Source organism: Enoplosus armatus, chromosome 22 (genome assembly GCF_043641665.1).
Source record: "Enoplosus armatus isolate fEnoArm2 chromosome 22, fEnoArm2.hap1, whole genome shotgun sequence".
In the NCBI taxonomy this organism is placed as follows: Eukaryota; Metazoa; Chordata; class Actinopteri; order Centrarchiformes; family Enoplosidae; genus Enoplosus; species Enoplosus armatus.
Window position 1 is genome coordinate 7,606,337 of NC_092201.1, and position 15,349 is coordinate 7,621,685.

General features: G+C 41.1%; 1 protein-coding gene across 1 annotated transcript in view; it reads right to left on the bottom strand.

Moving 5' to 3' along the window:
• Nucleotides 1–388: 388 nt before the first annotated feature.
• Nucleotides 389–15,349, bottom strand: part of exoc4 (exocyst complex component 4) — a 106,497-nt gene continuing 91,536 nt past the window's right edge. The window contains exons 19-21 of the mRNA XM_070928912.1: nucleotides 13,858–14,036; nucleotides 13,467–13,626; nucleotides 389–2,553 (exon numbers count right to left, since the gene is read on the bottom strand). Coding sequence (XP_070785013.1) covers nucleotides 2,316–2,553; nucleotides 13,467–13,626; nucleotides 13,858–14,036 — 577 coding nt within the window. The 3' untranslated portion in view covers nucleotides 389–2,315. The remainder of the gene's footprint in view (nucleotides 2,554–13,466; nucleotides 13,627–13,857; nucleotides 14,037–15,349) is intronic.

The following is a 15,349-nucleotide window of genomic DNA, read 5'->3' on the forward strand; positions in this document are numbered from 1 at the left end:
CTGATACATCCACAGATTTAGAAAACACTAATAATCTAAAGTTTCAAATCATGTATTTTAAATTTCAGCTGCTGGGTCACCCTTTTGTTACATTTGCAAATATTGCACTGTGCCAAAAAGAGTCCAACAGACATGGATTTATGGCCACAACAACTCAAGCCTTCAGGTGGTATGTTGCCTGTGTTTATTTTTCTGATCCCAATATGCTGCACTTCAGCACTTCTTGCTCATGTCACACAGCACATCACACCTGTCAGGTAAAGTACATCCTCTAGTGTTGCTTTTGGATCCGTCTCGCTCATATGATATAAGGCGGTAACATCCCAGGTGCATCAAAACAGTGGAAAATATGTCAGTTATGTAACCACAGAGGGAAAAACACAACATCGGAATTTGAAGAATTTATTTTTTCAGTGTATTAGTGTATGCATTAACAAGTCATGTGTGCTTAATTTAGAGCAGACAAACATTTCAGAGCATTTATAAGAAGGAACAATGAGGATGTTCAAACTTGTTCAAGACTACTAGACACTTTGATGTTTAGAATTCAAAACACTCTTTCTTGAAAAATAGAAATGACTCTAATCAAACAGATGTGTAAATTAAAAGGTCCATTGCAAAGAAAAAGAAACATAGAAGTAACTTTTATTACATTTTACACATTTCATTCATGAATAAAAAGCATGGACAGCAGGAGTGGTTCTCACTTAAATATATGGAGTTTGCCTAATACATAAGTGCACTGGGTTATGTTTGCACAGTGTGATAACAGTATAATAGTATCTGTGTGTGACAGTCAGCTAACACTGTATTAAAGTTTCCCATGTATAACATTACAAAAGTAGCTCTGCTGAACAGCTGAATGAGCAGATTTTAGATTTTACACCAAGTCTATGTTTCAGAGTGGTAGGCGAGCCCCTCAGCAGCTCCATGGTTGTTTTCCCATCGATCCCAGCCTATGTGTCATTATGATGGATTGCTCTGTGGGCTTCAGGGAGACCAGTGCTGGGCCCACCGTATTGACAAGGCTCCCCTTCCCCTCTCCTCCTCTCGTTAAGTACTTCTCTGCCAAGTTAATGAACTAAAAACAGGCAGGGTTGCAGGGAGGGGAATGATTTGTGATCGTCCCTTGAGTTTATAGGTTTAGTTCACTTTAAAAGACTGAGCACAAGTAGAGAGGACGACAAAATAAAGATTCAGAATTGCATCATTTAAGTTTATAGTACTAGTATGACTGATGAAATGTTTTCCCACACACATACCTTCACACAAAATGTGCAAGTCAATCCACTGTGGTGTGCTGGACCTAAAATATAACATTTGAAATAAACCTTCATTACTGTGTCTCTTTTGTCCAATTTGTAAAAAAATGTTAATCACCTCACCACTTTCCACACAAGCCGCACAAGTTTATGGCACAAACTATATGAAAAAAAAAAAAAAATGGATAAACAGATTTTTAACAGCCATAGATATGATACAATTCTCAGCTAGGGAAATCTTTGGGGACCAACCCAAATTGGCAGCAGGCGGAAGATGTGGCCTCATTCAGACAGTCTAATCTGGCATCTGTTATTGCAGACAGAATCAGTGGGCCCATGGGGCTGCCAGGAGAGGAGAGATAGAGGTGTAATTGAGAGCAGCAGTTTAGATCTAATAGGAAAATGAGATGAGATGGGACTAAGTTTGGGTAAGTGTCCAAGACAATCGCCTTTTATCTGGGGCTGGAGTCATGGTGAGCGGGGGACTGTCGGAGTCGGAGCGTGAGAGCTGCATTTGTTGTGTAAATTGACAAACCTTATGATATAGATACACAGGAAACTAGACTTTCAAAGTTGAGGTGGTTGTCACCTTTCTTCCCAATTAGAGTTAGTCAGCGCTGCATAGGCTGATTATGTATATATATATATATATATATATATATATATATATATATATATATATACATATTCTACATGCCAGAGTTGGAAGTATATCTGTGTCATCCCTTGACTACAAGGCGTCTCATCACATCAGGCAAGATGAAATGGAGAAGACACACTTTCCATCAACAGATTTCACACACATTATGATCTAAGTCTAGAGCAAGCCTCTATTTCAGTGTTTTCTAACCCAATTCTTAAATATGCCCTGTCCTGTGTTTTTGTCAAATCATTCCTTTCTTGCATATGTGACCCAATTATCTGCTACACATGTTCCTGCTAGACAGATCGGAAACTAAAATTTGTAGGACAGAGGTTTCTTGATTTGGAAACACACCTTTATCTGATTTCCAGGCAACTCAACCCCTCTCTGGACACTGTTCTGTTTTATCATTACACTGTAGTGATCTTCTTGTCCTTGGTGGCCTGTTTGATGGCGGCCTGCTCACAGATGATCTCCTTCAGCCTCTGCAGCCGGATGTTTTGGGTGCTCAGGTCCCCTACACCTGTCTGGCTGCGATGGAGCAAGGACAGGGCATTGATGTACTCCAGCTCCGTGTAGCGAACACCCTGGTCAACCACCAGATTCAGCAGCTCGTCTGCAGTGTTGTATAGCATTTCATAGTACTGCCTGAATGGAGAGATATGATGAATGAAGTGAGAGAGAGAAAACGACAGGAGGGAGTGGAGGGAGAAACAGAGTAAAGAAAAGGAGAGAAAATCAAAAAGTTAATAACACTTTGTATTCATCTGTTTTGCATTATTCCAGTGCATAATCAAAAGGAGCAACAATAACAAATGGAAAACACAAAAGCCAAACTAACTGCTGTTGCTGTCAAGCCCAATTTCCTTAAAAAGGACTTCAAGGACCTCACCCTGCTGCCACTGGGAGCTGAAGGTAGAGGGAAAACATTCACCGGCTACAAACTACTGAGACCGTTTTAATGAAACACTGTTGACAGAGCCAAAAGAGGAAGGAGGTGTGTGTAGAATTAATAGCACTTTAACCAGGACCTAATGCCACAATGGGCCATTCGAAAAAGACCACGAAGTACATACTGATAAAGAAGGAGCACAAAGGGAGAGTACTAGTGATTAACACTTCCAACTGCTCACTAAAACATCAGACATAAAGGTCAAATATGACAGACAGAAGTGAGGACAGACTGTGTGTGTATTCGTTTTTATATATGCCGTCTGTGTTCATTTCTACTGAATATTTAGATGTAGACCTCCCGCGTATGTGATGTGAGTATAGGACGTAAAACTCATTAGAATCAATTCACAGAGCCCTAGACAATATTTGGCCATAAATATGGACTATATTCACCTGTCATAAACACAATTTACACAGTCCTGTGCAGAAAGCACTGCCAGAGGTAACGTAATGCACAGGAGAGTGTTGGGATGCAGGGCAGACAATTTTTCTTTGCTCGGGGGCAAAACAGGTCAAATACCTTGGAGAGTGTGTGTGTGTGTGATTGTATTGGCTAGACAACTATGCTCTCAAACACACACAGAAAACGCAAAATGCAAGAACACACACTAGAATAGATTTCATCGCTATCTGAACCAATGGGACAAATCCTATTCTCTAAAGATACACTGAATGATACACCTCTACAAACGTTGTAGATGAAGTCAGAGCAAGAGGATAAGAGGTGAGCTACATACATACTGAACAATGACATGTATGTTTAAAACAGAATAGAAAATAAACACTGCAGTTTTTAATTCTCTTCTGGAGCTTTTTTAGATTTTGGGGTGTTTTCTTCCTACTGTCCTAAGCAGCTATTGGTTTCCATTCATTTCTGTACGTTATGAGATTCAATAAGGTGACTCTTGAACCTTGCTTGGGTTGTGTAATTAATCACAGTGAAGACAAAGTCTGCGTTCATCGATATTACATTGTTGTTGCATGGTAATTCAGTTAACTGATGTTCATGCTGTATGGAAATGGATGGAAACTAATGGAGGGCTGGAGCGGTAGGAAAAAAAAAAGTAAAGTGACTATGATTTAAAGTGGGCCAGCTAAAATGTGTAAAACCACTGGTATACTTTTCCTTCCTTTCACTTTAGTGCCAGATGTAATTTGAAGTTGTTTCATACGGCGTTTCAGCTGCAAATTTCAGCGTGCATCTGACAGAAGAGACACACTTTTATCAAGCTATTAATTCTATATTATATATATCTGTATTTTAATGAGCTTGTCTCCGTGTGACATTGAAAATACTCTAAATGTTTGGCTGAAACAGTTCTAACTTTCAAAAGAAGCTTACTTTACAAGCATAAACTGGCCACCTTGGCCAAGGGCAGATGCCTGTCACTCAACAGCAGTGGCTCCTGCTGCTCTGAGTGCAGCCGTTCAGTGAAGAGAGATAATTGTAGCTCTGACATTGTTAGGCTGAAGAAAGGCCTTGGAGGTGTTGTGGTTGAGAAAAAAGTTGTTAGGTCCAGCTGTTTTCCCCATCTTTCTTTGTGTGACAGCAGAGGAAAAGAGTGATTTATAATTATGTCCATTAAAGCATCTGGAGAGAGAGAGAGAGAGAGGGTTAAGCTCTCTATTGTGCCAGGGGAGGATGAAAGTAAATGGATTCAAATCTCTAGTGATTTCTGATATGGCGCAGTAAAAAGACACTTTGGTAAGAAAAGATATTTTTATCTCATTTATTTAGCTCCTCCACCCATCCAAGACCCATTCCCTTCTTGAGATGATCATTTTCAATGCTAACGAGGCGATAATGAGCATTCAGGGAGCTTCTGTTCCAAGGTGTTTTATGTGCTGTCATTTTGGAGATTCAACAGTAGAAAAAGACCTGGAAAGAGTAATGGAGGGGTACAATGAAGGAGATGGAGATGGAGATATACAAAGAGAGGGAAAAAGAATGATGACTGAAGAGATGAGTGAGGAAAAGAGGTGAATTATATCTGTTTTTTGGCCTTCCCCTTACAAGTAATGCCCTTGGTCATTGAAGCATTTGCATTCTGTCTCACTCTCCATCCTGCTCTCAATTTCTCTCCAAGGTCTTGTTCATTTTTCCATCCCTGAGCTCATTTCATGAAAAAGCTTGTCAATATTGATGAGGGTCACGTTGGTTCACTCCTTAACAGGGGGCAAGACGGAAGAGAGGCAAAAAAGAGGGAAAAAGATGGGTCCCACATGTGGTTTCATCTCATAATGAAATGTGCTGTGTAATTTATGTGTCTGTCTTTCTAGCTGATAACTGTGAATTTCTAAATGTTGATGCAGTCGAATGTGTCTCTGTTTTGTATCTGTTTGTATCGGCACAGTTTGTGTTTAAGCGTTCGCACATTTACCTCGAAAAATGCAGCATAACACCAGCTTGAAAGCATTACCATATCATTCCCTAGACCCAGCGATTACCTGCACGCTTGAGGCAAATCACCTTGTTATATGATCTAATGGGGAAAACACATATAACCAAAAAGAAAACACAAACTTCTTCTGTTGAAGGAAGAAGCTTTGAACAGAAGGCTTCCCTGTTTCAAATATCCATCCTTGGCTCTCAATGGAAAACAGCTTAGCCGAGGAAAAAAACTGTTGATTTTTAACACAGCACAACAGAACACAACAGTGAGTAGAAACTGCACCTGAGTACCTGATTTATTCTAACTCTCTAAAGGGGCATACTTATGGCAAAGCTCTGTGCAGTAGATGTGTGTGTAAAGTATTTCTGTAAACAGTTTAGTTCAACAGTTATTTGCGATGGTGTGTGGGTCCAAAGACATGCAGGTTAGGTTGATTGGAGAGTCTAAATTGCCTGTTGCTGTGAATGCGAATGTGTCTGACTGTATGTGTCAGCCCTGTGATAGACTGGCGATCCGTCCAAGGTGCATTCGCCTGTCACCCAGTGTGAGCTGGGACAGGCTGTGGGTAGTGTGTGTAAATAATGACGGATGGACACTTAAAACCTAAAAAAGTAACAGTTGCCAGTACAAATTATCTCCAAGTTCTTGTTGTGGAATTTGTGTAGGCTGACTGACAAGTTTTTAGGCTCTGCTCCCTGTTTCAATTAAGAAAACCCTTCTGGTAGACTAGTAAGTTATGCACACAGTGGGAAATTAACAGCAAACATCCCAGCTGAAAACTGAAATTATGACTGTGACCACTTTGACAGGCACCACATTATGCTTGTCTGTTTTCTCCAGTTTAAAAAACAAATGGTCTGATAAAATGGTAAAAGTAGCTGGAAAGCTTTTGAATCCATGTGTTGATGCATAAGCCGGCAAGTGAAATAAAACACCTCATCAGTGCAATAAAACAAGGCTCAACTACAGTATAATAGCAACTATAATTCACTTGGCTGTAGTGCATTTAGGAAAAATCCCACACAGAATTCATTAAGAGCAGATCTACTGATGCTCGTTTATAACTGATCACGGGCGGGGCACCAAATCCACTGTGTAGTTTCCTTCCGGCATCTTATATCAAAACATAAAAGCTGCATCCACAGGAAGACAGTGTGCGAGACTGTCAGCTGGTTGCTGGTGTGTGTGTGTTTGTGTGTCTGAGTCGTGAGGACAGCTGGCAATCTGGCCCCAGTTCAATACAAAGGGGAGGGGGCCGGTTCAGAAAGAGAAAGTGTAAGGTGTGTATCTGTGTGTGTGTGTGTGTGTGTCTATCTATCTCTGTGTCTGAGTGATGTATGTTAGTGTGTGCCGAAAACACTTTCAAACAGTTCATTACCCAAGCTGTTGGAAAGCCATTTGCCAAACAGGGTAAGGGCTGTTAATAAGATTAAAATCTCGGCACCCCACCATCAAGAAAGAACCCAAACGCTAACGCACACACACACACACTTCTTTTTATCCGTTAAAGACACAGCTAGTTAATGAAACCAGCATTCTTTTTTCCCCACAAAACCAAAGTGAATTGTTTTGATTTCCTCCTTAAAGTCTTTCTCTATTTATGGCCCTCAGTCTCCGTCTCCCTCTCTCTACACAAATGTTACCAATTTCCACCTGCTTCCCATCTATAAGACGACTGCTTTAGTAATCAGCCTGTGTGTGTGTGTGTGCGTCAACATGCCTCCATGGAGCGCTTTCTATTAAATTTTAATTAGCTGCCCCCCCCCCTCCCTTTCCTCGTATACAAAGAATATTAAGTAAATTTATGATGCGTGGATGCAGCATTAGACAGACACATGTGTGTCAATGGCATGAGAGAGACAGAGAAACATGGAGGAAAAGAAATAAGAAATAGACAGAGAGATAGAGAAGAAAAGTGAGAGAAAGACAAGAATCAGCACAATTCATCCCCCCTCACTTCCGGCGTGTACAATATTAAGGCCATTACAGGCTGCCTCTGTCAGCTTGTTTGGAACAACACATTCGTTAGTGGGGAGATGAGGTGAAGAAGGAGGAGGAGGAGAAGGAGGAGAGAGGATGAGAGACTCTGTGGATGAACCTCTCCATCAGCTGGAACCAAGACTTGTTGCTGCAGTAACAGATACCGGGGCTGCTGACACCAACAACAGGGCTTTTCAATTTCTTCCTCTCTTTTTTCCCCTCGCTATAACAGTATGTCCACATTTAATTCTAAAATGCATCCTTTTCTCTCAGTTTTAGCCGTGTAAACTGATGTTGATCCATTTTAAAACCCTGACCTCACAATTTAGTGTGGAGGAGGACAACAATTTTTCTGTCGTTGTTTATGACTTAAACCTGGTTGGTGGCCGTGTGGCAGTAAAGTTGAGTCTTTAAACTTTACAATCTTTCTGATACCTCTAACCCTCACTCATTTTAAATGTCTGTGTAGCCGATCACCCGATACAGGTGTTGTCATAAAGCTGGATTTTTTTTTTGACAGCTATAACTGTGATCATAAGACAGCAGTGCTTGGTTAACAGGTAGCATTTATGACCCACAAAAACAGAAAAACAAAAATATGTAAATGGGAACTACTAAAACAGTATAGAGGACGACTAGAACGAAGAAGAATTTGTTTTTGACACATATTTTAAGCTTCATAGTGATTGTTTTTCCATGGAAAGCCATAAGCCAAGTAGCTTTCACTGTACAGTTGGTTTTACATCCTCTACATTTCTTTGAGGTCTGTTTTACGGTAACACATTTTTCCATCTCTGCCCTGACAGTCGATATTTCTGAATGCTGCCCATCTGGAAAACTTGTGGGCTGGAACGTGTGTTGCGTTACTATGACAACCGGTCACCATGAGCGGTCCTAAACTGCACGTTTAACAGGGTGTTAACATGGTTGATGTTTATTCTTCCGTTTTGATACATTTTGAAATGTAATATGAAAATTTAGTTAATGTAAATGTAATTTTTCCCTTTAAAGTATCTCTCCCTCCCCTCCTTCTCTCTCCCTCTTCCTCCAAAGCAGTGCAATTGTCTCTCCTCTGGTAATGAGGAAAGGTCTGCAGAGACACTGAGACTGAAGCTTCATCAGCAAAGACCAGTCCCATCATGCTGCGCCACGCACAACAAACACACACAAACACACACATACACACACTCTCACTGGCTTCATCAGCAAAGACCAGCGTCATCATGCTGTGAGATGCACATACACAAACACATGCGCACGCACACACACAGACAGCATGGATAGACAGGCTTCATCAGCAAAGACCAGTCTCATTATACTGCATCTTGCGCATGCACACTCAGAAACAGGAGCAGAGGAAGGGATGGGCTGGAAGAAGAAGCGATGAGAGAGAATAACAATTCAGCAGAGGCAGTGCAGGTGGTTGGACGGTGGCAAATGAAAAAAAGAAGACGGAGAGAAAAATGAAGTAAAGGGGACTGAGAGAGGAGGAAGAGAGCGATAAAGAGAGAGACACAAGGTGACAGGAAGGGAGACAGAAGCCGAGCGAAGTGACAGTGTACCGAAGCCAGGCCTAAATACAAACAGTTTTATCTGTTGACACCCACTACCTCCTGACACGGCCGTCAACTGTACTTATTACCACATTCTCTGTAGACACACCAGCCTGTCACCTCGACACACACACACACACACACACACACACACACACACACACACACACACACACACACTGGGGTTTAGACACACACAAAACCAAAGACAGTTTATTTGCAGATGCGGACACACCAGATTTTAGAGACACGCAGAGGCTGGGACCGTACATTTTGGGACAATACGTAGTACACAAGGTTCTTGTACAATTCACACATGTACTCCCGCACACTGTAGTAATTTCCAGTAGCAGACAGGTGGGTGCAATGGGCTGAACTCTGGGGCATCTCTACAGTGAGCCTGTCAGACTGCTGTTTAGCCTAGCTACAGGCTAAGGGGCTTGCGAGCTAGCTAGGGATGTTATGACAGCCCTGCAACCTGCCTACACGGGTCACCGGGCAGCTCCGAGCTCCACCGTATGTGTTTGTGTTAGTGATCGTGGTGTTATGAGTTCGTTGTGTCTCAGTGTGTACCCGGAATGCTGCTGTGCCAGACACAGAAGATATTTACACAGACAAACAGGTAAACATTTCTTTACATTTACCTCTGCTGTGGGACATTCATGTGTACACACATTGTTGTGCAAAACATGTCTGTAGTGTGTAGTGCCTGTGCTTTCAGAAGCTTTGTTTACTGGCGTGCCTTAGTAAAAAGAGCTTATTGGAATAGAATAGTAATTTGAGGCTGATTCCACCTGTCTGTGTATTTGAATGCAGTCACGCACAATTTTTCTAATGATCCTACGCTTTGGCAACCAGTGGAGATGGTTCAAGTCCTCACCTTCATGACATTAAGCCAGTCAGTCCTTAAGCTTACATGATCTGAAGCGTGTGCTTTAGTCTATTAGCTGATTAACAGAAAACTAATCAAAAACAATTTAGCATCAGGACACGTGCAGAGCAGAATGGAACTTGATGACAGGTAAAAGGAAGAAAACCAAAAAAGTTTAGGCTCTAAGGTCACCTGCTAACCAAGCTGTGCAGCAAACAATATGTGCTTAGATGAAAGCAAATTATTCTGTTATCTCTATTTAAGGTTACTAAATCTGTTGCCAAGCAAAATAAGTCTGCAATTTCTGGACTGGAAAGTTTTTTTTTAAAGTTTTGTTGTTGTGTTGTCTTGAAAACTATGGCCTACTGTGGCTTCTGGTCTTTTCAAGACTCACCAACAACATCACCTTTATCTCATCTCTACTTCTGTCAAGAAACCAGAAATCAGCATAAAGAGAGAGAGACAGGCGGGGAGAGAGAGAGAGGTGGACACATAGGACAATAAGAGGAGATCAATGGAGTGACAAAGTTGAGGGTGCAGTCAATACACACACACACACAGATGTGACATTGCAGTGACACACAGTTCTGCAGAATAGGTCAGAGCCCCTGAACTGTTTCTGAGCAGATGGTCTCTGTGTGTGTGTCCACTTCTGTGTTAGTGTTTAGGTATGTGTGTGTGTATGTGTTTGACCTTGACCCACAAGCTGATACTGCTGCCAAACTTCTGACTGAGAGACAAGAGACCACCGTAGGACCTTGTCATACAAACACACATGCTCACACACACATATTTGAGTGCACCCTGCGCAACCGTAACAATTGTCATACTGCAGGTTTACACAGTAATATACAAACATGGATTCAGCCACAAGGTGGCACTGTTTCGCCATTATTCTTCATATTCTTCATCTACGAGAGAGAGGAGCGAGAGTGTGTGTGTGTCTTCATGAGCTCTGCAGTGCTGGTTACCGGGCCTCTCCTTAGTTTTAACTCAGATCAATGGTTATTACCGTGCCCTTGTCCAGGTCTCTCTCTCGTCTCTGCCTTTCCCATACAAGCACGCAGATGCAGAAAAACAGCCAAAACACACACATGCACGCACAGGAACATAAAAGCACAAGGGTACACAGGCAAGCATCTGCAGCCTTTCTCAAAAGCAGGCTTCCTGCTGTGAACACTTCCTCTCCTCATTTCACTCTTGTTTCTCCAGAGTTGGTAATAAAATACTGATGAATAGTTTGCTTTTAGTCCCTCTTCTTCAGACTGCTTTTTCACAGGGCTGATTCTGGTTGGCCTGGTTAGTGTTCTCAGCATCTTTACAACAAAACTATTATGTTTCAAAATGCTACATATGCAGCATGTGAGTATGCAACTTAAAATCAGTCAGTCAGAGTCAATCTTTCAATATCTGTGACATATCCTGTCAATCAGGGGTGTTTGTTGCTTATATTCTTTGAAACACAAAAAAAATTCTTTATATTTGTGTTACTCATTTTAAATTGTAGATACTATACCACTTGTTTAAAAAGGCATGATTTGTTGTCTTATTTTATTTTTATTTTTTTTACAACTTTCTATTCAATAAGCTCATGTTACCATAGCCAAATAAAAAATCAAACTAGAATAGAACAAATACATTAGAACCTTGGATTTTAAGATGTTTTGAAAGGCCACAAGTGCATCATTCTACTTTCTCATATAGTCCGTATGGTCACTTCCACTCGCAGGTGTGAGCTACGTAGCACACTTTATGAATATTCATGTCCCAAACATAACTATGGTGATTTCAAAATGCTGATTGGCTTGGCTGAGTGTGCATGGGTGAAAGCAAGGGATACATATTACATGTGTGCATGAGGCTGTGTGTGTGTGGGTTTGTGTGTGTGTGTGTTTGCAAGAGTTGGTGTGTCTTGGAGCCGGAGGCCGGCCAATCCAAAAAGCCATGAATGTGTAAACAATGAGCCCAGCAATTCCCAATCAACACCTCCACACCACCCCCACACCTCGTAATCAGAGAGAGTGGGAGAAAGAGAGGAAAGACAGAAAAGCCATCACTGGCATTTCTCCATAATCAAAGTTGACAGAGGGTAGAAATAATATACTAATCAATGGTCCTCCACATCCAGTACAGTTCAGGTCATTTCAGTTTACTTCTTTGTTTTTTTTTTCCTGGAGGGAAACTTGGCTTGCAATACAGACATATTATAAATGTCAAACACAGACAGCACATAGACACCCATCCACTCAAACATATGACACACTCATGAAGTTCCCAAGAGCTGTGAAAAACACAACAAGACAACATGGCAGACGCAGGTAAACACTTTTTACAATGACAAATATTAGACGCAGGAAGACTAAGGTTAGAAAAGGTGCGTTAAAACAGATATATGAGAGATGCTGCCTTAAAAATGAATTAAGCAGAAAAAACAAAAAGGTGAGAAACAATCACTCTGTCTGTTCATTGTTTTCAAGACCTGAATGTTGGCTTTCAGCAGGTCTTTACAGTCAGAACCTCCATCAGGTCATGTAAGAAGCATGTCACAGCCAAACCCTTTATGTCTTTTTTTTTTATTTTTTAAACAGAACAAGTGTACTACTTCTTTTGCGTCTTTTACAAAATAATGTAATTGAGTAACATAAGCAAAACAAAGAAAGAAATAGAAAGAGACAGATGAAAAAAAAGAGGTAATATTTGAAAATCAAGCTGATAAAGTTTTTCTCCTCTCATACTTTTTCGTCTTCCTCCTTTTCTTCCCTTTCTCGCTTTCATCTCTCACTCTACTGTATTCTATCTTCTATACATGCTATCTCCTCTAAGTCAATTCAATGCCTTTTCCTGTGAAAGACTCTTCTATAACTTCCTTTCACTTAGTTTTTCAATTTTCCTCCCCCTAAGCCCTCCCTTCTCTCTCCATCTTTTCCATCACCCTTCCTCTCACATACTCTCTCCTGTCAAGGACACAAGCTTCTGAAAGAGAAGAAAAAAAATCATATGAATACTATGAATCACCCTTCTCTTTCTTCTCTCTTTCTACCCTCCCGCTCCCTCCCTCCTTCATTTTCACAAAGATATCTGAGGCCTGATTTCCCCCATGCCTGTCACGGCTGGACGGCACCGGGCAACAGCAGGTACACTCGCAAAATATAAACGTATGAATAAGAAATAAACACCAAGAACCGTGCACACGCAGACGCACGGTGTGGTTGACAATCTGTCTGACCATCTGTCTGCCTCGTGCATTGACATAGCTGCTGTCTGAACTTGAGGACATTGTGCATGTCCGTGTGTGTCTGTGCAGGTGTGTAGTAGGGTGGGACCAATATATCAACTGATTTAAACTGAAGTAAGTAAGTAGTATTTCTGATTTGATGGGTTCATAGTACGGTTCATTAGATTTTAATATGTAGAAATATTAGTCATTATCCCCTTTAGGTTTTGAAAGTGCAGTGATTGCTGTACAGATTCCAACACATGAATATGTGTTAATTTAACTTTTTCTAAGATTATTATTATCTTGGGTTTCAAGGGAGAGTCCTGCAATATCAGAGGCTTTATCACCATGACAACAGCAAAACTCAAGGGAAAAACACAACCACTTATAAAGTATTGGCAAGAAAGTGGAATGACAATTTAGAGACACTGGCTACACTCTGCCAGCTTCTTCAGTCCAAGGTTATGAGCCTTGACAAACCCATACTAGTGGAAACTGAGTGCATATACAAGTAAAGGGTTTCTGGTTGAGGTGTATTCCTGTTATGGACCCAAAGAACAGACCTGTGGCTAACCCTGTGAACAGACTCTTACCTGGCGAAGTCGAGGTCGGCCTCCCTGGACATGGTGATGTTAGTGAGGTTCTGTTGGAGGACAAAGATGTTCCTGCACATCTTCTTGATACCAGACTCGCTGATCCTCTTGAAGTACTGGGCCCCGTTGATTAGAATGCAGGAGATCAGATGACCCAGACCTAATGACATGGAAGAAGACAAAGAGAAAATAATGATTGTCAAATCAAATCAAATCAAATCAAAGAAGAAGACTCAAAGGTGAAAGGGGCATAAGAAAAAATAAGCAGAAGTGAATAGAAAGAGGAGGGGACAGTCTTCTGTCAATAACATTGGACTCTTCTGCTTTAAAAGGGAGGGTGAACAGTGTTGCTCAGGCAGATGTTTATACTTCACCCCAGGCCCATGCTGACCTTCAAAGATGTACTGGAACTTGTGCTGCTGCAGGCCAGCACCCATGGCCTCCTCTATGGCTGAGATGTCCTTGTTCAGTTTGACCACCAGTGGGTCGTAGTCCATGCTCTCCACATTAGCCACGATGGCATAATTGCCTTGCTTAGTCAGGGGGATCAGGTAATGGAAACAATGCACCCTGGATTGAGACAAGGGAGGACAGCGAAATTGAGGGAAAGAAAAGAGAGAGTGGACAATTAGATGTTGAAGAATGTTTATATGTCTTCGTTCTCTTTCCATTCCAGGTAGGTCAGTACACCTGCTGATTTTGCTATAATGCCCGATAGTGCCCCCCAAATCCTCTCACAGTTCACTGTTGATATGTTGAGATCAAGTGTGACCTGCGACAAGTTTCAAAACATTACAGGGAACGAGAAGGAAAAGAAAGAAAAGCAGTAAAGAGGTGAGTATGTATGAGGTGTATTATTCTCTATTCTTAGAGTATAACATAGTTAAAAGGTCAAGTAGTCACTTCTCTCTTCACTTACCACCTATAATTTGAATAGAAATCATTATGTTTAGAGTACTCATAATATATCCACTTATTCAGCTGCCATTACATCTCTACTGGATACTATTCAGCCAAGAAATCTGATTTGTTAAGGGCAACTTGTAGAGCGCAGTGCTAAATACAGCACGGTGTTCAACTCTCAGAGGTATAAAAAGACATCGAGTCAATTTACAGCCTAAAGTCTAACAAAGAAGTCTTCCACTTCAGGTATTGCATTGAAATACAGCAGCCTGGAGTTTACTTCATACTATGGGTTGTTGTCAAAAAACAATGGTGGATTGTGCATTCAAAAGCATTTAATTACATTTGTGGGTGAAGAACCTTCCTCAAGGGTTTTTCCTATTCACTTCTCTTGGCCAGATTTTTCTTTGCTGGTAGACTTGCACGTTTTTTTGTAAATGGGTTCATAACCAACTGCCATGGACAAGGCCGATTTAACTTTACAAGCGACCTATTATTAGAAAATGTCAGAATGTTCAAGTAAGAAGCATACCACTTTTAGACTCCAAATTAAAATAACCATAATTTTGAGAAGCAAAACAACAACAACAACATCTCTAGTTTGTCCATGTTAACATTTTACGCCCATGGTGATATATCTTTAATATTACTTTTAGGACTGTAATGAGTAGAGAAGGTGCATTTTATCCTGCCCATTTAAACACCTACATCTTAGTCTGAGGTCCTTTAGGTGCATAGGAAGCTCATTTCTGTCTACAGTCAATACTCTCATAATTCCATAATCACAGTGCCCTGAGCAGAAAGGTATAAAATGATATGGGTGAATGTCTCTTTCCCCTTAAGGCAAAGCCAACAACTACACCTCATCTTCAATGCCTCCATCTCACTTCCTTCTATCCCTATTCAATCATTTCTCGCACTTAGCTTCTATATCTCCCTTCTTTAACCCCCACCATCACTTGAACCTCCCCTCCCCTCTT